Genomic DNA, 24,331 nt, shown 5'->3' with positions numbered 1-24,331 from the left:
AGGAAGCTCCAGAAACACCCAAAAAAGAGCACAAGAAAGGCTTCTGGAAACTCTGCTTCAGCCTCTCAGCTTCAGTCTCGCAGCCCCACAACTGTTACTCATCCAGCATCCCCTCTGGGAGGTGACAGAAGGGTTTTTGGCAACAATGTGCCCCTGTACTGCCTCTGCCCCTCTGAGCCCCACCATGGCTCCCAGCCTTGCTACAGCCAACTGCTGTCTTCATCCCCTCCCCTCCCCTGCCTTCCCTAACAGCCAAGCAATTGTCACTGATGCTCTAGAGAGCTGCAGGGCTGGTCTGGAGTAACATGGAAAGAAGTATCCTGGAGAGAAGGAGGCATTCTAGAAAGAAGTGAAGACCACTGGTTTTTTTAGATGCTCTGCATCTTTGGGGATGGAGGTCTTATGGTTACAGCAAGGCATTTATTCTTCTTTGACAAGTGAAATGTTTTACAGTTGCACAAACTGCCCTGATTAGCAGTAGCCAAATGGAATCATGCTGAATTATTATTTTTTAGGCAAAATTTGTTCTCATTTAAGCTAGGCCAGCCCCACTGATTTCAAATTAGTTGTTCTAGCTCTGCATTGTTTTGACAAGGACCTGAAGCTGGCTCAAGAGAATGCTGTAGCACATACACAAAAAATCACAAAAAGTGTGTTTGAATGTTGAGCATTTACCAGCTAATGCTCTGGATTATAGGCTGTGATAAAAAGTTTGGAAATCCAAAGATGTTACTGAGGGCAAAACCATGAAACAAACACGTTGTGCAGATGGTTCTGCTCGCGGTACAGGAAAAGATGTAATATCTGGTTCATTTTTCCATAGCACTGTTGGAGCAGCAAGGTAAGCAGAACTCACTGTTAGCAGAAATACTTGGGATCCCCAGGTCTTAGGTCTAATTTTCCTGGCAATATAAGCACTCATGACATGCAGGGAGGCAACAGTTTTACCACTGTGAATCCCTCCTATAACCATGACACAGTATTATCATCAGCATGAGCTTCTTCACAAGTCTTTGTGAGTCACCAGCATATTTTACCCCTGCAGTGTACTTGGAAAAGCCATCTCCATGGAATGATGCAGATCAGCATGTGTGAGCCTTCTTTTCAGATTTTTCATAGGCACCAAACGCATCACAGGGCTCTTGAAGAGGACAGGAATGACCCTTAATCAAGCTTCTAAAATGATAATTATAATAATATCTTAAAATTTAGCCATCGTCACTTAGGAGCACCATGGGGGAGAAATCTAGTAACCCTTTCCTCCTCCTCCCAAGACACACATTTCTTTCCTTTTACCTTGATTGTTGGTATAAAGGCAGTGGTGAGGTACGAGCAGAGCCGAGGGGGCAGGGTGAGTTTGCTGATGTCCTTGTCATCCCGCAGACAGCTAGCTATGGTCTGCTGGCACAGCAGCTGCAGGCTGGAGACCCTGTGCTCGACTCTGACTACATACAATGCAGGTCCGGAAGCCATCAGCAGGCGTGAATCCCTGTGACCCCAACAGATGGAGATGATGGGACGCTGCATGAAGAGCAAAAGGATACTACTTTAAAAGAATGTCTTAAAAGATCTTTTGCCAAGATAGCTGCACAGCAAGCGATCCCATGAATTCAGCACCGATCACATTACCCTAAGTCTTGCAGAAACTTAAAAGTGCCTGCTACTGCCCACAAAAAGGGAGAAGAACGGGAACATCCGAAATCAATAGCAGCAGTTGATGTTTATATGATGCTTTTTACTCAGAAGGCTTCATCACACAAGAAATCATCTAGCAAATTCAGTACCTAGATAAGTGACTTTAAAGTCACACAGTGTTAAAAAGCAGGATCTTTTGATGCCCTATTCAAATGATTTTTTTCAGTCACCTAATCAAGCCTCATCCACTGGTAACATCTCACATTTTACAACTGAAAAATTAAATTATATGCCCAGAGACAGAAAATGAGTGGAGAAAATCCAATCAGCTTTCTTGTCTTGCACTGACTTTTCCACTGCACAGTGTCTCTTTTGAACTATTCCCGGAGGAAATGAACTGTGAAAGAGCACTAGGAACAAAACAGAGAATGGCCTTTTGTCTTCTGCTTTTCTACACTCAGAAATGTCTAAATCATGACAGTAAAACTAGAAGGAGTGAGGGGCAACTGATACTACGTGTTACAATGCAGAATAAATTACTACTGTTTTAGACATTATTCCCTGCTTGCAAGGAACCCTCTAAACTTTCCTCCTAAATCCCATTTTTTCACGTAAAGTACCAGTCTGTTGGGACCTCTTATAGCTCTATCACCATTACTTTTGCCCTTCATAAGTGTTAGTTGCATCCACCTGTCATCTCTTGTTTTCTGAGTTACAAAGCACCTGTATTTGCATATATGCACAAATCCTGTGGTATTTCAATCCCCTATCTGCTACCTCTTTACAAATAAACAACATGGAGTAAAGATGAAACTCTCACTCCATGAAGAATACTATACAAGAGGCTGCGATCAGTGAACTACAAAAGGTTTACTCCTTCCTGTGAAAGGCTTCCTTATTTTCACAATCTGTGACACTCAAAAGTTTAAGCAAACATGTTTTTCATCTAAATAATGAACTGTATTTACTGAAAGGTCAGGGTATCTTTGGAATATCTTTTCATAATAGATGCACCAAACAAGAAGACAGGGTCAAGGCACCACCAGTAATAGCTTTTATCCACTCCTCTATTAGCAATATGGTACCCAGATAGCAGAGCTACATCAGCCCAGAATTTACTAATCTAGTCTGGGGGAAAAGCTTTCCTTTCAGTTACAGATTCAAGATACTTAAAGGTGAGAAACTGGGAAAATATGTTTTGATATGAATGATATGAAGCAAAATGCAGCTGCACAGCACTACCATCAAGATAAAGCATTTGATGAAAAACCTCACAGAAAAGATCTTCCCTACTATGTCATCTTATCCTAGACTCAGATTTCAAGGAAAATATTGGTTTTAAAGTGGGAGAAATGAAGAAGCTTCATTTTAATTACATCTAGGCAACACCACACACACACACACACACACACACACACACACACACACACACAGACACACTTCCATGAAGGCACAAATCTTCAGGCTGACTGATATGCAAATAGAAAGCAGCAACATGTGAACCTTGTAATTTTCACAGTAATTGCTAAAGGCATTTTGTAGTGGCGAACTTCAAAAGAATTGAGAAACCCTTTGTGTACCACCAATAATTACTACATAGCTTGTCATAACCATAATCTGTGGGATACAGGCTTAAATTTAAGGAGAGATCACATAAAGTATCCCCTACTGATTGGTATTTTCATAATTTGTGAGTGTGGCTCAGCCCTCATACTGTCTGGCAGTAATGAGACAGTTCAAGCTGCTTGCAAAATAAATGCAATTGAAAAGGCACTGACACAAGTTCGGTACCAGCCATGTCTCCTATATGACAGTCTGAGAATGGCACTAGTAGAAGTGACCTTCATTTTCCCCAAGAGCTGAATTCCAGCATGGGCAGAACTATTCACTTGATTGTTATGATGGGATCCAAACATCATTCTTCTAGTCACCTTGCATCAACTACTTCCCTAGCTTACCTATAAATATAGTGAGGGAAAAAACAAGTATGTGACTTGGTACACAAATGTTTATTTATTGTGTAGACTTTGATGCCAAAAGAGAAGTCTGATATCCCAGCTATCATAATCCAATACAGCACACCCAGACAGCCCTACCACAGTGTTGAGTATTGCAGCTATTATAACCCAATATATCACACCCACTGTGTGATACACACTGTTCATCCAAATAAGAGTCAAATGAAACCACTTCTTTTCTCAGGTTGCTCTGCATGCAGAGAACAGCAGAGATGCAGATAGTACCAGTGCAAGAACCTTTGCAATCTTAAACACAGCCTCAAGGAAAAGGCTTTTCAGAAGCTTTGAAGCACTGGGTGGGACCTCCAGCAACACAGCACCATGGAGTTCAGGAAGAGCAGAAAGTCAGAAGCTGAAAGACATTGCCTTCCTGCCTGGCTTCACCACAGTTTTCCAACGGGTAACCATAGTTCAGTCACCTTCTAAACTTCTGAATGTATGATGCCCTTACATTCTGTACTTTCATGCAAACAATATGTGAGTGGGTGCATGTTTAAGTAAAGACACAAACATACAATACCTGCAAGTGCAGTACTGTTTGTAAATAATGACATTTCTACTCTTCCCTTTGTACAGTTCATATCCTCACACAGCTCGTATGTTTTAATATTTTCAATCTCATCAAAGAGCACTTGTACCACACTGGTTTGTCTTTGCTTACTGATTCACCAGACATACCTTGCCTTCCTTTTCTATTAAATGCTCAGACCCTTTGTACTCCTCAAGCCTAGTATTCAGTAACATTTCCTTTATGGTTAAAGGCTAAGATTTAAGAGGAGATTCAGGGAAAATTAGCCTGTTGTTATAGTCTTGGAGAAAGAAAAGATCACCCAAATGCCAGAGCTGACTTGACCTTTAAGTGTATTGCTCCAATAATATTTTTCAATAACTATGCTTCCCACTCTTCCCCTTGATGGACAGGGGATATGAATCAATTACTATGAGCTGGCCACAGCTTTCCTTTCAACCTCTACTGAGAGAAAACAATTGAACTTCAACATCCAACACAAAAGTATTGCTCCTTATAAAGCATCCACTTATTTGCACTGTTTTAGCAAAAAAAAGGACAAAAGTTGTACCCAAATTGCACCTGTTAGAAAGTGAACAAGCAGACTCTAGCACAGAAGAATTTTATTTTCCATGTTTGCACAGTTGTTTTTTTTCTGCTAGGAACAAAGAAATGCAGCTACAAATATAATATGAGAATTTCTAATCTCACTTTGCATATAAAAATCCCATCAGGTTTTGAAAAATCTCAGCACAAACTGTAAATACCTGAATGAATTCCAGGGTTTAAATACAAGCATGTAGGAAAAATAATCATGGAAAACCCCTTGAACTTGAACACATAGGTAGGATTCCGCTCTACCACAATTAAGTATTAGAAATAATTGGCAAAAGGACAAAAAAAAAATAGATGCTTTATCAGGAGAAATATTGACTGAAAACACATCTCGGCAAGTGTCCAACAAGGAGCTCTTTTGCCATTTTTTTCAGAGTCAGCTTGAAACTCAGAAACATCTACTCAAATCTGTACCCCAGCTGGGATGTTGGCTCCCCTTAGAAAAACATGCAGGAATAGATATTCCTGCTCAAAGCTCTGTGGTTGCTTCTTGTAAGTCACTCATCTGCCTCTCCTACAGGAGAAAACATAATTTATATACCTTCCATCACTTGTATGCAGTTCAGTCAATGAAAACACTGTTCAAGCTGATTCCTGCTGCCTGCCTTGAGCTCAGAAATCCTGAGCCATAGGGCCTGCCTGCTGCTTGAACAAATCCCTTCTTTGCTGGCACTCGGACTCCCACTGGTAATGAAACAAAAATGGTATTCTAGGGCAGAAAGCCCAGGAACTAGCAAGACTTTTCTCAGGAGAAAAAAACACAACTGCAAAACAGTATCTAGTGAATGGCACGTGTAAATATGTTGCTAGCTTGCTTTCACTTGAGACTGCTGACGTGGTGATGCACAATTTTCCCTCTGTTTTTCTCAAGAGACAAGCTGAAAAGTGCAATGGCTGCAGTGCCCACCTGGCTCTTGGGAATTGTGCGTGCACATCTCTGTACTGCCACAGCATTCATGGATGGTTGCTGGAAAGCAACGTAACTCCTTCATTCTTCTGTTCCCCATATTTACATGGGAAAAATATTAACTAATAAGAACTGATGGTAATAAAAGCAATAAAGACTATGACATGGTCAGAAATTACACTGCTGTGGCCTTACATGATTTTTCATACAATAAACTCTTATTTGACTTGCAAATGTTACTTACATGCTCTCTATTTCTACAATAATTTTTTTTAAAGAAGTCACTAAAACAAGATTCAATTTTAGCAGAATGAGTCTTTGCTTAGACAAGTGTCTCCATTTTCCACTCCTGATCACAATCCATTTCTGCAGCAGTCAGAGATGATCTTATGGCCTATATGAAAAATATCAAGGTCCTTGTTGATATCCTAACGCATGTTTCATCAGTTAGTTCTAAACTGTTGCTTTTGTTTCTGTAAGAAAATAAATTCTTCTTGAACTTTTGTTGTCATCCAATAACAACTAAATAGGATTGATTTCACGCAGTATAAATGAAAGTCAACATGAACGCTCAGTCAACCTGAACGCTCTGTGTGAAATAAATGAAGATAAGCTCAGCTGAGTAACATAAAAAGCAGCCTCATCTCTCATAGCCTTTTGATCTGAATTTAACCTAAAACTGCACCTTCCTTCTCAGGCCTGAGTAAAACAGCTTTTACAGAACTACAAGGTTTCTGTGGGATCACATAATCCTAATCTATTCATTTAGCTGCCGGGACATTTCCAGTGGAGAAGCACCCTGTAAAATGCTGACAGCAGCAGGTCTATGGCAAGTGGGTCTTCTTCTCAAAGACTTCTGGAAACTTCTCCCATAAAGATTTAGTGTTTACTATACCACTTTGAATTAGAGTTTAAAAACACTACAGACAAATACAGTTTTTCTGTATTTAATCTTGCTGTCTGTACAACATGTGAGGCTTAGTTCACTGTTCTCCTCCTTGTTCACTACCCTTGAGGTTTAATCTGCCCTTACACCAGTTACACAGTGATATAAAATCATAAGCCAATGTAAATTTACTGTAGAAGTAAAAGTGTATAGATAAGATCTGCATTCTAAATCTGCGTTCTTGTTCCCCTCCCTCTCTGGGACATAGAAAAAATTATAAAAAGTGAAAAAGGAACCAAAATATAAGGTACAACTTTGAACCATCAGACGGAAAAAAATCACAAGTTAGTTAAAGTTGGAAGTTAGATAATTTTGTAGTGTAGGAAACTCCTGTTTAAAGTTCAAGATATGGGAAGATATGAAGCAGCTGTATCCACTCAGAAGTGACAGCAGGTACAGTTAGTTGATATAATAAAGACCTGTCTGCACATTAGATGAGAAATTCTGAAGTGACAGAACTGGGTTGCAGCATTTCCACCAAACAATTTTAGCAAGACTCTAAAATAGTCTTAAATGAGTTGATCATTCTCATCCCTGCTTGATGCCAGTGAAAGGTTTTCAGGACTTAACAAACAATGTAATAAATTAATATTCTTCCAGTAATAAAATTATGACCAGCAGGGCAGTCTGCTGTTGTAATCATATTTTCAAATTTTGAAAAAGCAAGACCATGGAAAAAACTGCCAGCTAAAATAACTGGGCATATTTTTGGTACATCGGGTTGCTGTTCATGCGTACAAGGACAAGTCTAGTACAAGAAAAATTTTACAGAAATCGATAGTACATTTTTGAACAGTCATCAGCTGATCAACAGCTCTTAAGATACGCTCTTTGTGTAAAGCAAATAACCAGTATCAACTCTGGAGTCACAGTATGGACACAGTTTGGTCTGGTGTGATATTCTGAAGCTTCTTCCAAAATTTTTTCATTATTCTTTCAAAGTTCAAACCAGTTTTATTCTGCGTAGCAAAAATTCAGTATTGGACCAATCCTCACTGATGCTTTTTCAGTTCTTTCCACTACATTCTGCAAATACATTCTTGCAGTATGCCAGGGTGGCAGGCTGAAGCCCCAGAGCAGGGAACAGGAGACAGTGTTACACTATGTTTATACCACTCTGTTTATGAATGCTGTTTTTCATGCAAAGCTACTGCTTTCATTTCAATACTTCTAAACAAGTGTGATTTCTCTCTCTGGGGTTTTATAGTCAGCAAACTAAGTTTATGAACTATAAATTTCTACACTGAAGGTAAAAGCTTAAGAGAGTTAATCAAATGAGACAGAGTATGCCAAAATCATACTAAAGCTGGAGGAGAAGAGAGCATATAAAACACCTTGAAGGGATCCACGACAAGAGTCATCATCAAGATGAGTTACCTGCAGTTCCCAAATCTATTCTACCTTTGGGGTTTGCAGTGATTTTATGTTCAGTAACATTCCAGTCAAGTTGCATATTTTAGACTGAGTTCTGTTATAAACAATAAAATCTCCTGTTTCCTGAATATCCTACTGAAGACAAGACAGACAAACAGCAGAAACAAAACCAATTCAGTATATTTTACTGATAAAATTAATCTTCAGATAAAATTCATTTTCAGATATCTGCTTTACCAAAGAACTGGGACAGAGGACCATATGGAAAATCAGTTTTACACCTGTAATCCACCATCTTCTATGTTCATGGCTGTTTTACTTTTTCTCGCCTTTATGTTCAGAACAACAGTCATTTAGAATAAATGTGCCTTTCTGGTCACACATTTCTTCTTCAGAAGAAAAAGTTTTAGCAGAGGAGTTCAAGATGAGGAAATTCTTTTATTTTCTTCTTTTTTTTTCCTTCAATAACCAGTAATGAATTTTATAAAATCACATTGAAAGGCTGACTGTCATGGTACAGAAAACTAATTAATCTACTCTGATGAATTTGTCATGAGACAAATTACTGGGACCACTGACTCACTCTGTCATTGTTGCACATACATCTTTGGAGCAGAGGCACAGCATAACAAAAGTTACTAGCAATTTTCTTTTGCAACAGTGTTTTTTTCTGGCTTTGTTAGTACACCAATTACTTAAAAATGTTCTAGCATATCTGTCACTAAGCTGGTAATGCTGCTAGACCAGCATTCAAATCCACATGAGCAGATACAGGTGTCCTTCTGAAAAAGCCCTCACTTCCTCCTGCAGCTGAGTAAATATGAATTTAAATGCACCAAATAAAGAGAATAAAAGCTAATTAATAAGAGAAGAGGAGTGACTAATTTTAGACAGTTTTATACACATATATTTATGTTTTTTATTAAACATAATATATCAGTTTGAATGTTATTTTTATCCTGGTTTCCAAAGGAAATGAGACTCCATGATTCTGTTACTAAGTGGTGATAGCCACCCCCTGACCCTCCCCATCCTTCACTTCCAACCCGGCTTACAACTTCCCAAGTTGTTGGCTTTTCATCTGCAGTTGACAACGTGGGAAGAAATCTCCATTACACTAAAATACTGCCATTTCCATGAAAACTAGCAGCTGGAAAGAGCTGAGAGACTTACATTAGTACTTTTACAATGAGAAATACTGCAATATAAACTTGATTAGTAACCTGTTCTGTCTGGCCTGTCAGTTGCCCTAGAAGTACTCATATAATGGCAGAATGATTAGCCCTCACGTCAGCCAGAGTATGTGCTTTCTCCCAGCTGATTAAGTAGAGGAGAAAGGAGAAGAGCTGAAAACATGAAGCTATATATGGAAAACTAGAGGAGATGAAGGTATTTAAATTAAGGAGAATTTGAGATTACCAGGAAAAAAAACAGTAAGAGAAGAGCCCGTACACACTTATACTTTAAGGCAACCCGGCCTGATCTGATCATATGCTCAAACCACAGCGTGATTTCACAGCTTAACACCAGTGTTACACTGGTTCAACAGCTAATGTGGACATACTGTATTCTGGTACTGAAGTAACACAGAACAAGGTTTGCTTTTTACCTAGTCTGGGAAAAAGCAACACTCACATAAATGTTTTCTTCAGAACTGATCCAGAGAGGAAAGGGCTGTGCTACTTTGCTGAAGGGGCTATGTCTAAGACAATAAAGCTGTGTTTACGGGTAAGTCCTTTAGGTACCTAAATCAGCATTAGATGTCACTGTACGTATTTAGGTTGGCTTTAAGAGATCATTATTTTACACATTACGCAACTAAAGAATTCTACCTAAATTAGAGTGATAAAGTTAATAAGCACAGGTTAATGCTATATATAAGCAAACACAAAGGCTTAGCAGCTGGTTTACTATGTCATCCTTTTGTATCCATCCCAGATCAGGGTATACTGAAAAAAAAATAATACATGGTATCACAATTAAACATAATTAAGTTAATATATCTATAGCACTTTCCTTCACTTTTAGATTTTAATGCTATTATAAAGTTTCACTACTAACAGCCAGGAATCAGAACAGAGTCATCCCTATTCTGCAGAAAATTAAACAGAGATACATTCAGCTGAGCTCTGAAATATCAGCGAAGATCTATCAAGCATGTTGCGCTCCTGAGCAGCACACAAACCAAGTGTTGACATTTACTTGGCAAGTTACATGACCGAGGTTACAGTGAAAGTCTGTACAGAAGGTGGGAACAGAAACAAGACTTTCTGATTCATCCTTTTCCATCTGATGCCGTAAAAAGTAAAATACTGCATCAGACCAACTGATTGTACATTAGAAAACTACAGTAATAACAAAGACTGAAAAATGTTGTAGTTATGATACTGGAGTTGGAATATTTTTGTTCAGCTCTTGGCTCTGCTACAATCAATCATTATTTATAGTGCCTTTTTATCTACAATGTGTTTTAGGATGAATTCAGGACATTTTGCAACCTTTTCCACATTGCAGCTCTATACCAATGAGCTAATGTGGGAAAGACATGTCAGCAAAGCATTGAGAACAGACTTAAAAAGTACCTCCTACCTGCACAGGTGTCTCCAGAGTGTAGATATGTTCCCCACGCACATTGTAGAACTTGACAAGTGCGCTTTTCAACAGAGAACCATTGCTGAGGTCAACCAGCTGGTTTTGCTTTTCCATGCCTGCTACTGCAAGTAGGTCTCCTTGTGTGCACCACTGTACCACCACATCTGAAAGCACAAAGACGGTTTGTAATAATCACTGATCAAAATCAATAGGAACAGCATTTCCAGATTATGCAAAGTAACTTGAACAGATAAAATATGCTCTCGAAAGTTACTGAAGTACTTAGAAACCTAAATCCTTTCACTGAAACAACAGAAAATACACCATAGATGCACTTTGGAGAATGACTCTCCCTACTCTGCACACTGCAAAACATGTATAAAAACCATTCATTCTTCTCTCTCTGTGGTAAGTCTATAATGTAATCAGTGGTTGCTCCTAAATACCTGAGGACAAGAATTTACTGGAGATGTGAAACTGATGTGGAAGATCCTACGTACAGCTTTGAGATAAAAAAGTGGAATCAAGTTAATGTGCAGCTAAATGATCTCCCTAAGAGAGCAGCAAAGAGTATTTGTCTGGAAAGGCCTACAGCGAAAATAAGCAGAATATCTGGCAATGCCTCATGTTCTCACTAGCTGTGAATATTAACTTCTAGCATAATTCAAGCTAGAGTTATAACTTAGTGTAACACGAAATTAAAAAGACTTGGACTTTTGTCCATAAATACATACGGCCTCCATGTCATATGTTTTCTTTTCCCACCATCATATAAAGATGATTAGCTGTCTGGAACATCTCTGTTACAAGGAGAGGCTAAAGGAGCTGGGCCTGTTTAGTTTAGAGAATAGAAGACTGAGAGGGGATCTCTTTAATGCATATAAATATCTCAAAGGTGGGTGCCAAGAGGATGGTGCCAGACTCTTTTCAATGGTATCCAGTGACAGGACAAGGACCAGTGGCCAGAAACTAAAACACAAGAAGTTTCACCTCAACATGAGGAAGAACTTCTTTATGTTGAGGGTGGCAGAGCACTGGAACAGGCTGCCCAGGGATGTCCTGGAGTCTCCCTCTCTGGAGATATTCAAAACACACCTGGACGTGTTCCTGTGTTGCCTGCTCTAGGGGACCCTGCCTTGGCAGGGGATTGGACTGGATGATCTCCAGAGGTACCTTCCAACCCCAATAACCCTCTGATTCTGTGATTCTGACTTGTGAAAATCTACTCACCTGCTTAGTAGGGGTTTGCCAGAATCACACAGGGCCTGCTTAGTCTTTCATATACACAGATATGAATATACATATCAGTTACTTCTCTTACAGGCACCTCACAATAAGGAACGCCCACAACTTAATTTGGGGATGATAATTTCAAACCCTTATATCCTCTAGCTCTTTGTCACACTACAAGAGCAGCTCTAAAACTGTAGTTTGCATTTCTGCTTGTGTTTCAGAGGCAGATTTGCCTGTGCAAAGAATACTGAGCTAGTCTTTAAACCTTTTTACTCTTTAAACCAAAGGTGAAAGGCAGCTATTTTGTGCTGAGACGAAGTGAAGGTAAAGACAAAATTTCTGTGCTCTGGGATGCTCAATCTGCCAAGAACCTTTTGAAGACACTTGTGGGCGAGAAGCTGTCTTCAAATGAAGAAGCAGGAGAGAAATGAGAGTTGGCAGGAAGGATCTCAAAATTGTTTCAAGCTGTCAACTTGTCATTTTCAGGGACTTTTATGTGCAATTTAAAATGGTTTTGTATTATTTCAACTTTCTTATATTTCTCATGGGAATTATGCTTCTGTACATATCAGAGGCAAGATGCAAGTTCCTCAAGATAATTTTTCCACAGCTGGCACGGTATGCTTCTTGTTTTCTCTTAGTTTTCAGCCCTCTAGGTAATCTACAATGGGATTTAATTCATCTTTCTCAGAGAGTAAAATGATAGGCAGGCTAAAAATAAATGAGGCAAGCTGATCAACTACACTTTTGGTAACTGGATTAACTACACAACTACCAAAATGAAAAAACAGTCTCCTTTCGATACATGTCTTCAGGTAAAACTTTCAGCTGATCCCCATACCAAGAGGAAGAGGAGTGATTACTTTGTCCAGCAGTTTTCCCTCTCACAAACTTCTAGAAACAGGCTGCTGCAAAGGCAGCGAAGGGTTGGATGGGGGCTGCAGCATCCTCCCGGGACAGTGTGGCTCTACTGCATGCTTGCACTGCCAACAGGGTCTTCAGCAACTATTGAAACTTTATATAAAATAGCTTAACTGATAACTAGGTTCTCAGCATAAGCACAGAGATTAAAAATCAGACGGAGGTTTTGTCCAGGGTAATGGTCTGCAAGTAAATCAGTGGATCAGTCATCCCTCAAAACTACTTACCAACCACTACAGGCATGTGTATCAGCAAATGCTGAACAGAGAGCATTGCAAATTTGCAATACCTCAGCAGGCAATAGTTGTAAATAACAAGTGCAACTAGTAGATGTAGTTCAGCAGTTCTGCAGGTACCAGTGCGCTGAGAATCACTGAGTTAAAAAGCATAAAAAAAAGAAAGGATACATCTGAACAGTTCAGGACCTCCACTAGGACTGACAAAATCACCAGTACCGTTCAAGCTGGATGAAAAGAAGAACTTTTATTTGGGTAATCAAATTATCAAAGTTTTTCTCTATCAATTTCACTGAAATATTCCCAGTAAAACGACAGCTCTGCAAAGCTAGTTGAATGGCAAAAATATATTGTTACCGCTTGAAATAGCTTTATAGTTGACTGCTTTAAAAACACATTGAGTAGCCTTACAATGGCCTACAAAGGTAGGGGTATCTGCTGCACAGACCACAAAACAATACTTTGAGATTTTAAACACAACCAAAGGAACAAAAACTTGCAGCCAATACTGAAGACCATCCACTCTCAGCAGAATAACAAGTGCCTGGACAGGATGGAGACCCTGAACTGGGTGGTTTTGCACATTCTTGCAGTAAAATTACAGTCACTTGAAACAAAATGTGATATGAAGACACAGAAAAACCAGACATCTATATAAAACTATATGTAAATTACTTTCCACTGTACAGTGATTCAAAACAACAGAATGATATCCCAGTCACCTTTCTCTGCCTCACACACACTCCCAATCCAGCAAGGTGCTGCACATTTTTAGTCTACTGATGAAAACAATGTAGTCCAGTTTATATCTCATAAAAATATTCCTACTCTATCTTGCACATTAATATTTCTCTACAGGAGGGTGACATAATTAAGGGGTCTTTTTTCCACTAGTGAAAGTCAATGGGGAAAGAGAAACAGGACAGACACCCTCAGCAAGAAAGAGCCCTGCAACTCTAAACAGAGAATACGCCAGGGTTTGTTTCTCTTACTGTTTCCAGTTGAAAGATGGACTAGATGACAACTCAAGACTACTAAGTTTTCCATACTTTAGGCATCCTTTCGGCTCACAAAGTTTTCTCGATCATAGGGTTGCCTCATGATGCTACACTTTGCCACTCATGCACTTCTTGTGGTGGCACAGATGAAAGAGTGAAAAAGAAACCTCAAAGGTGATTTTTTTTTTTTTTACGTCCTAAGACTACTCTACATAATGGATCACTCAAAAACTGTGGGGCTGGTGTTCATGCAACTTTTCACCAAAAACATCCCACTGCTCCAGAACAGCTAAGAGTCTGCTCCAACAGCCTCATTTTCTTTTCATCTAATTTAAAACTAATTTACCTGTGCAGGTGCAAAAGCATATTTAAGTTTGTGCCTGTGTGCTGCAGTGAATTAAAATGTCTCTGCAGGCAAAACATGGTAAATTGTACTGAGTGCTGGCAAAGTAAGAGACTTTTTTAATAGGTAAGAACAGTAAAAATTTCAATGTGAGTTAAAGATTTTACATGGAATACTGATCGAACAAACATTTGTGCACATCACTTAGCAAGATGTATAGTAATTAATCAATGGCATTTGTCTTCCCTCAGAATAACTTGCCTCTTGATAGTTAATAATTCTAGCAAGTTTTCAGTATTTGTGAGAATCAAAGCAGCATTGCAATTCATACTGGGTTACCAAAAGCATGGAAAACTTTGTGAATTAAACATGCAAAGGTAGTGTTACGTAGCAGAGGCATTCACGCAAAAAAGCACAAACACATTAGTACATTCCGCTGGATAACTGCAAACAGATCGATTGCTTTACAAAATTGCCATGAAAACACACTCTCAAAAGCATTTTGAAACATTTTGCAAACACAAAAACTCTGTCAGCCAAGCGCTGCTCTTCCTCCAGCAGGTGTCACTGCTCGAAACAGCAATAAGGAGAGACAACCACAAAAACATAATCTATGCACACATCACTAAGAATACAAGAAAAACAGAGCATAGGAAGAGGTGAAATGGCTTCTTTTTGTACCTTTCAACCCTGAGCGGATGATAGTAGGAGACAAGTCATCATAATTGTTCATTAAACTGATGTCTCCTGACGTGAAGCTGACAGTAAGCAGTGGCTTGGTGTTCTGCACCGGGACTGGATACGCAGCTGGTCCATCTGCAAAACAAGGCTCTGGAGTGAGTAAAAGGTAAACAACCAAAGTAGCTACACCTAGGCTGAAACACACAGTGCTTCCGCCTACCATCATCAGGAGTGCTTGGTTCCTAGTCTCAAACTCCACCTGCAACATCTAAGGGCAAAAGCAAAGCAGGTTTATCTACTTAAGCTTGTCTGTTTCTGTGACACTCCACTGTTTTTACTTTGTGAATTTTTACTGCAGCATATCCAAGTGACTTATTGTATATACTATTATGTTATATACTGGTGTTTTTCAATCTTTCTCCATTGCCAACTTCCTAAAGTGCCAAAAAATTGAAAAACAGTGCCTCGTAAGGCTTCCTTAAAACCCAAGTTGAAAACCAGTGTGATGAACAATATAATCACATTAAAAATTATTTGTTTGACATACTTTCTTCTTGGGCAAGTGCTGGGGATTCCTCCTTAAGTCACGTAGAGACATCATAAGAACTTCTAAGAGAACAATCCGACCTTTCACAAATTACTCCATTCTAAACGTTAAGAGCTAAGCAGCAGCATGAAGTTACCTTCCATTCTGTGTAACAGGATCCGATGCACCCAAAGGTCTGAGTGAGCCCAAATGGAACATGTGGCTTAAAAACCATTTCTGCAAAGTCTCTGCTCCTCTGGGCTTGTTTTTAAGCATTCACTGAAACTCCTTTGTTTAAATACTTCATGACCAATATCACCATCTGTAGCATCTGCTGTTTAACTCTTTCTGTTAACAGTTTCTGAGAGGAGATGCCACTGGTCTCTGATTAAGTGCCTCTCAAGGCCCAGCCAATATCTTTGCAGTTAATAAAAATGGTAGAGCCAGTTTAGAGTAGTATTGCTTTCTGACTTTTAAAAAAGCTGATCAGAAAGCATTTTGGAGAAAGATGTCTAGTAATTACCATCTCTATGTGTATATAATTTAAAAAGAAAAACCCAACAAACTTCTAGTCCTTCCTACACATCTGTGTGAGTCAAAGGCTCATCACCTTTGAGAGATTTATGCTGCATCTGCTCTCAAGAAAACACATCATGTTTGGGTAATCATTAAAATAGGCTTGTAGGCTTGTAACGAGTTCACCCACCCCCTGACTGACTCAGAAAAAGCTAACACATTCAGATCATTTAAGTTCTCATCTGTGTATTCTGCAGCTTCACCATCCTCCAACTGGAACCTCAGTATTTAAAAAAAAAAACAGCAAAAAACCAATTCAATGTTGTTGTCTGTCTTGTTTTAGAAGCTTGCTATGTTGAAGTTTGTTTCTTTTCTTCTAAGATAAGAAATCTCACCCAGTACCAAAAGTGAGGAACGAAAGCCAAAATGAAACTCAGTTTTAAAATATGCTAACATTTTACCAGATAATCAGACTATCGTCTTTCATTATTTATTCATCGATTATAAACTAATCAACCACATCAATAGGAAGTATTAGTATTACTTAAATAAGAAGAATGGGACTGACTGTGCATGGACACCTAGGCCTCATATGTTTTTGCTACTGATGATTTTTAGAGTTTAAAACCAAAGCATTTCACCAAATGAGTTGTATTGAGACTTCAGGAGTGGGAAGGATTTCTTCCTGACCCTCAAACTGGCAATCTGCTCTGAAGCATGTGAATTAGTAACTCTAGACAGTTTTAGTCATCCTGCTTCTGCTGCACATAATTGCAGGAAATATCTTCATTTTCGAGCCTTCTATAGTACTTATTGAACTCTTTATGTCAGGACTATCAGGGATGGGACTGAAATAATGAGCCTTATAGAAATCCTACAAAACAGAGATAAAATTACATATACAGTACTTTACACTATGTCTAGTACTGGTGTCTTTTCACATGAACCTATATAGTAACACATTAACTTCTGTGACTGCACTCTGACTACCTGCATACATACGAACCATTGCAATACCTCATACCTGCTTATCAGTGAAACCTGACATGTCCCTATCTAGTGTTTTTCACTCACCCTCACTGAAAACTTTGAGCTCTGTGCTGTTATCTCATTTGTGCAGAGGCAGAGCAGCACAGACGAGGTACGATCTGCAGCAAGGCTGGTGGCAGAGCTGGGAACAAACCCACTCTCCCATACCAACTCTCTGCTCTACCAGAGCTTGAAACTGTGCCCATCCTGCTGTTTTTGAACAGCATGAGAACTCCCTGTATTTGAGATGTCTTCATGAGCACTTGCAAAGCTGAAGCAGAAGGACATGCACATAACACTACCTTGTGGTGGGGAATAGTCATCGGAGTCCGTGTCGCTCTCGCTGCTGTCCTCCACCAGGAAGCTGGGGTAGTTCCAGGACATGTTGAGGATGCCATCTGACTCATGAAGGAGCACATGGGCCAGCATTCGGCCATGACAGTCCATGACGATAACCTGTCCATCAGCAGTGCCAAACAGGACCTGGAAATAACAGAACAGGCCTTAGTCTTGCCAAATGTCAGCCACTGTACCCTCCTTCAAATGCATCTTGTAGTTAACTAGCTATGCTGGAAATTAATTGAAAGCAAAGCAGTCAGGGATGTGAAATGGTGCCAGAATAGGACATTGCAACAAAAGATCTTTGTAAAGAATGAAGTTAAAGCAGCAGAGTCTAGAGCTAAGATCATAAAAATCTGTGAGCAAGTAATGTCTTGTGGTGGGTGCATTTTGTTCACTTTAATATGAGACATTACATTTTATTTGAACTTGGCCATTACTACAACTAAAGCGAGCAGGTAGAAGGGCTACCACAGACTCTGCAGTATTCTTGGATTATACAGAAACATCCAAAATTGGTGGCACAAACCGAGGTATGCATCAGTCATAACAGTATCAAAAGAAAAGGCACTGCTGACAAAAGTGAGGTCTTTGCAGAGATTTCAAACAGCTTGTATGTAAGAAATAGAAAGCTGAATAGAGAAAGACAGGTTATTCAGTTGACAAGCTGAGAGCAGGTGGCAAAACAGAGGCAAATGCAGTATGATCAGTCCAAGAGGAAGGCAATGTGCTACACATTCAGGAAGATGAAGAAGAGCTTCCACCGACCATTTCAAAAACAAAATGGATAACCCGAGTTTTTTTCTTGCCCCTAAACAACTCCATAGCCATTGTGCACAGACTGAGGTCAATCTGACTGGAACCTGCAATTTCTTTTTTTATAAGCATTTTCTGTTTTAAGGCTTCAAGCAAGTTAAGATCCTACATATTTGATGAATTTTAGAAAACCATCAGGAAATAAGGATGAATAAATCTTAAAACTATAAATGCATTAGCCAAGGCCATTGCTGCTATCATGTAATTCCGTAAGAGGCGAATACATTTTAAAGCAAGTTTAAAGGCACTCATCAATTTGAAATCTGGCCAGCATTAAAAATGCAGCTAAAAGGAAGGCCAATCTTATACTTGCTCTTCAGTCTGCCACCTACTTCCAAAACTTGTAAATTTAAGTTACTAACAATTATATGCTCAGATCAAAAATTCACCTAGCCTTGTATCTTACCTTTAAGAGTGGTTGTTTGGTGAAGAGTAAAAGAACAGGATGCACTGAGCAGGCATCTCCCCTACACACACATGTAGCTTTCTGCAAAAAATATTCCCTCTTCTTTGATAATTGATAATTTCAGTTGCTAACCTTTAGCTCTTAATACTAAAAGAAATACAGAATAATTGTTCCCTACTTACATTCTCAACATCAGTCACAATTTTACAGACCTCTATTATCTAATCTTCTAGTCATCTCTTTTCCAAGCTGAAGAATCATAGCCTACTTAGGATCTCCCGGTACAGTTGTTGTTCAAAGACTGCAATCACCCTTGCTGTCCTCTGCTGTCAGAGGTCTTCTTTTCCATCTTCCTTGTGAGGTGTAGTGTCAGACTTGCAGCATTCAAAGAGTATATTGTATCAGACTTATACAACAGTATTCTCCTAGGAAGCAATTGTCATGGTTGCACTTTTGGATGTTTCAGAAAGTGAGTGTGGCTTCTCAAGTCTTAGTCAATAAAAAACAGGTACTAAAATTTCTTCAATGATCAATATAATGATCAATGAAGGTTGTAAACTAGAATGGCAATTTAACAAAAGAACTCCAGTGAAGTCATTGAAATCTTAAGAAAAACAATGGAGTTGTTTCACATTATGAAAAGTATTGAAAAAATCAGTATCTGGCTGCCTTAACTATAATCATTACATGTTATGAATACTTTTGTGTTAAATAGTTGCTGGGTTAAAACAGCAGCTAAAGTTTGCTACAAGCCTCAGATTACTATTCTTAGATATAAAAGCAAGAACTCCAGCTTTGTTCATCTCACACCACCTTCTCTCATGATTCTTTATTCTTCTTTCACTTGTATCATCTCATCTCCTTTCACACTGTTCATTATTTCAACTGTTTTCACGTGTATAATCAGTGCACAGCCACTTTCACTATTTACTTTCAAAACACAGCCACTCTCCTTCAGATCTCTACAAAATAAACTTCTACAAAGTCAAAATCCTACTAGCTTTTCACACCACTTTCAATCTACTCTATAGATTAGTTTGTTACCAGTTTCCTAGAAGTTTTATAACTGCAAATACCTAGACAGAGGAGGTGAAACTCTCTATTGTTTCTGACAATAGTAGCAATTTTTGTGCTTCCTAAAATCCTGTAGGATCATTTTATAATTGGGTACGAATGCTTGCACTCATCACCCAGAGTTCAGTCCCATCTCAATCTAAAGCTAATTCTTTTGAGTAGCTATGCCCCCAAATCATTCAAAATTATGAAGTCCTCAGTAATTTCCAATTCAGATCAGAACAGCTACGTGTCAGCATCTTAATTCTTCACTGGAACCTCAGAGCTCTTTAGCAACCTAGAAATGTCAGAGGGCATTCTTCATCTCTTTAGTCAGGTTGTAGGTTGCAAGAAACAGCTAAATTTTGGGGTTATTGTAGCAATACAACCTTTAAGATGAAAGCATTTATCAGGCTGATAGCCCTGCTGGCTGAATTCCTGCTGAAGCTGTAAAAATGTCTAATGGTGTTATCATCCATAACATTACTCAAGTTATAAATGCCACACTTAAGCTACTCATGTCAGATGAATAAAACTCTCTTGACCTTCAGACAAAAGGTTGAGCCACAGGGTATGCCTGAAGGATCTAACAGAGAAATTTAAAAAGTTGCATTTTAGCTGCCTAAATTAATATTTTTTTGGTTATTTGCAGACCTAGGAGGTCAGAGGGAATGCTGGAAAAAGGTAATGAACATGTAACAGTGTTTCATTACAAAAGCTAAATGATAATAATAGTAATTAAAAAAACCAAACCCAAGTACTTATTTTGAAGTGGTTCTTTGGCCCCTTGTTCTGTTCTTAACTCATTTCCCTTTCCTTCATACTGTTCATTATTTCAACTGATTTTACATGCATTACCACTTGTAGAATTGCATTTGTAGAATATGCATAATCTGATAACCAAATACCTAAAATCACCCAATACATTCAAAGTGTGAGTCAGTACCACAACAAAAATACACTATGTCTTTACAAAACATATCAAATGTAACAAAGCCCACGCTACAGTGAAGCTGTAGTTGATTAAAGGTCACACAAATGCAGGGCTCCTGTAATGCCTAGATGTTGCATGCTTTGAAGGAAAAACTGCAGTAAACAGCATTAGGATAGTTTTTTAAGTCTACCAAGAGTTGAAAGTTGGGTTCAGTTCTGAAACACACATGTCTCGGTTCTCCATGAAATCCAAGCTTGGGGTGATTCCTATCTATTATAACAAATCTGAATCACCCTTCTCTTAAGTCTGCTGACCTCTTAAGTCTCTGGGATAAGTTTCATAATCTAGTTTTGGTAAATGAAAAGATTTTTAATCTAAAGATTTTTAAGCTATCATCCATGAAACTTATCATTCAAGACTGTAATCCCCTTAAATGCCCCAAGATATCAAAAACTCTTCAATAAACAGTCTGAAATATACCAATTTCTGAAAGACATATGGTAAGCAAAAGATGGGGTATTCTGCTCTGAAGTATTCATCTCACGAGGAGACGACAATCAGAATAGCCAAGAAGCTACAAAATTAATTTCAAGAGGAACAACTTGAATCTGGTGACTTTGCTACATATGGATCTGTTGTGCTGAACTGTCACTGTTTCTGTAAGATCTGTCGTGATGCATCTGGACCAGACAGAGTACTAGCAGAAAATGGTTTGACAGCACAGAGATCAACAAAGCTGCAATGGATTGGCCAAAGACCTAGTGCATTGAAGGTTCAGCTCAGGAGGCCCACCACTTCGTAACAGAAGTATAATTTTCCAACACTGATGTTCTTTTTGCATTTTGTTGCTATTTAATTTGGTTTAATGTGAGTAAATTGAACTCATCAACAGTAAGAATACTCAAGCTTTATGTTCATTTGAATATACCAGCATTAGAAAAGGGGGAGATCCTGCCATCTCACCATATCTGATTATATGCAGTACCTGAGGAAATTAAGTTGTTATGATTTTAGACTTAAGCCTATGAAACTGTCCTGACTTAAATCTGCAGAGAACCTAGCCATGGTCCATTCCTGCATCTTTGCCTGTCCTCATTGTCAAAGAAGCTTTCCAGAACTGCAGTCACTTTGACTCTTATAATAAGCAAGGATAATCCAATCCCAGCAATAATGTATTAAATGACTTGATGTATATATGCGGGGTAAAAGAAAAAATTGTTTCCAGTCTCAGGTTTTGGTTGTTTAAACTGAACACTCAATACTGTTACAGAAAGATATTGATAAAACAAGATGCCTCTCTTCATGACATTTAGTACTAACAGTAAAGGTTTCTAATGTTGCTGGTTAAACAAAACTCCCAGGAAATCTGATCAATACATTTTCAGAACTTGGGCTGTCATTCTGCATCAGGGAAACAACTGAGCCTTTGACTGAAGCCGAAGTATTAGAAGTTGGATTTGCTATTGCTAGTGGAAGAAATACAAAGCCTCTCGAGGCTACTCTAGGGTAGCACTTCTAAAATGAGGGGTTCCAGTATCGTGATGCTAGAATGTGGTAAAAAGAACATGTATCTGCTTTACTTCTGTCGGCCTAGGATTTTTAAAAGATCCCCTCTGACTTTTTACAATGAACATAAATCTGAAAACTCACAAAAGCAAAACAACTTGCAGACTTCACTAATCAAAACAGAATTGAGTAAACTCCATCCTAGTACAATTTCATTGTTTGAACCCCCAAATTTCCACATAAAGACACAACTTGCCTTGTAGGACTATTCAAGGTACATGAACAGATTGCCTTTAAATTCCTGGATACAATGAAATGTTCTGAAAACTAATGTCATCTGTCATGAAACTTCAAGTGCTCTAATCTTCCCTCAGCTACGGCTAAGTTGTCAATAACTCCATTGAGCAACTTCTCAAGTTATGGATCTTCTTCTCCCATAAGACAGTTGGCAGCTGGAAGGACAAAGTGACCACACAAAGTTTTTCCAGAAAGCAAATGATCACATTAGAAAAGCAAAGACTTAGATCTATGTCCTAGAAGATGTTTACTGGGACACTCCAGCACACTGAGCTTTACTGGACATGAAATAATCATTCTACAGCTCTACAGTATTACAAAAAACTGTATTTAACCTGTAAATGTTGGTATCCCACAACAGTAAACATTTTAAATAGCAGTATTTTAAAATAAAGAAAATTTAAAACAGGGTATGACATAAAGGCAAACCCACTGTCTCCATTTTTAAAGTGGAAATTGACTCCTCAGTCTTCCCCTTTATGGATTGATTCCTGGTCAGTTCTTCTCCCCGCCCTGCTAATCCATCCAAACACAGTAAGTACAGTATGTATTGTTATAATTTGCTGGGGTTTCTATACCTGCCAAATCCTTCATGCACAGGATGAAGGAGACTATGAGACTAAGCCAAAGCAGAGTATTTCTGTCAGGAAATCCTAAGGGGTGGGCTACTTGCATTGGAATGTGTTGACTTTTCAGAACTAAATACATAATTTCTGCTATTTTTTTTGTAGACATTACTTTTACTGACACATGCAAAGACGTCTGTGAGACTAGTGAATCATGATCTCCCTCTGGAAGAAAAATCTTACTTAGGTCTTTTCAGACAAGTTTACAGTTGTTTTGTTATTCCATGTTCAGTTTCTGTTTTAACCAGTTGTGAGGTGCAGATGTAAACCTTATTTATACATCTCTTGAATGTTCCTAAACCCTTTTCTAAATGTATTGCAGCAAAATAGTGTTGCCTTTCAAGACTTAGGACACAGACAAGATGATTTCTGCTAGCAGCTATATTGTTCTTATTCAAGATCTTCATAATATTTGGATGTACCAGTCAGACAGAGGGACTTGCTGCACTTCAAACTACCCTGTTCTAGGATTCTCTTTTAATTTCCTCAGCCTCAGTTAGGAGTCTCTGTAACAGTGAAGTAGTACCTCAAGGCAGAAACCTCATCAGCATCTTGTGACCAAGTAAATCACAAATGACCTCACGAAACCTCTAGATTTTTGGGTTTTAACATTCTCCAGGGTTAACTTCTAAAGTTTGAAGAATTCCTCTTGCACCTACCCAATTTGCAAACCTTGCACTTTCAGCATTTTGTTTTACTCTCTGCCTCTGTGTGTGTCTGTTTGGCACACACATCTGCTGAAACCTTGGTACCATCAAACCAGGTAGTATGAATGCTGCCATTAAGAACTTACTCTGCACAGCTCTGCATTTGCAGCTGCCTCCTTCAGTGTTCTGCTTCACTGACACTCCCTTTTTCAAAATTTAAACCTGTCTTAATGTTTTTTTTCCATCAGCCTCCTTCCTTACTTCCCCCCATAGGAAAAGTAGGCATTGTACCTACATTCTGCAAAAGTGCTAATAAAGAAAAACTACTAAAGAGAAACTACATTCTGCAAAAATGCTAATAAAGCCAACTGCATTTGCACTGTCAGAAGATGCTGAGCAGTTCAAGAAAGCTGAATTAGTTTTGTTTGCCCTGATTTAGTCATCTGGACAAACATTAGTATTTATGATAGGAAAAGCCTTCAGAGTTGTCACCATAATGGCATCATACTAATAGAGATAAATCTATTTTGCTGATTCAAAATTAACTGAACTACAAAGTGATTAATATACAAAATGATTTATCAGCCTTCTATTTATGCAGGTAGGCTTAGTAACATAGGAAATACTAG

General features: G+C 38.7%; 1 protein-coding gene across 9 annotated transcripts in view; it reads right to left on the bottom strand.

The window, feature by feature from the left end:
* TULP4 (TUB like protein 4) overlaps window positions 1-24,331 on the bottom strand; it is a 157,763-nt gene that overhangs the window by 21,817 nt on the left and 111,615 nt on the right. For all 9 annotated transcript variants that reach the window (XM_032682487.1, XM_032682484.1, XM_032682485.1 and 6 more), the window contains 4 exons: window positions 17,381-17,561; window positions 15,008-15,142; window positions 10,593-10,759; window positions 1,297-1,521 (listed from right to left, as the gene is read on the bottom strand). In XM_032682487.1, the coding sequence (XP_032538378.1) occupies window positions 1,297-1,521; window positions 10,593-10,759; window positions 15,008-15,142; window positions 17,381-17,561 (708 nt within the window). The remainder of the gene's footprint in view (window positions 1-1,296; window positions 1,522-10,592; window positions 10,760-15,007; window positions 15,143-17,380; window positions 17,562-24,331) is intronic.

This window comes from Chiroxiphia lanceolata, chromosome 3 (genome assembly GCF_009829145.1).
Source record: "Chiroxiphia lanceolata isolate bChiLan1 chromosome 3, bChiLan1.pri, whole genome shotgun sequence".
In the NCBI taxonomy this organism is placed as follows: domain Eukaryota; kingdom Metazoa; phylum Chordata; class Aves; order Passeriformes; family Pipridae; genus Chiroxiphia; species Chiroxiphia lanceolata.
Note: the sequence above shows the minus strand (reverse complement) of the source record. Positions and strands in the feature narration are given on the sequence as shown.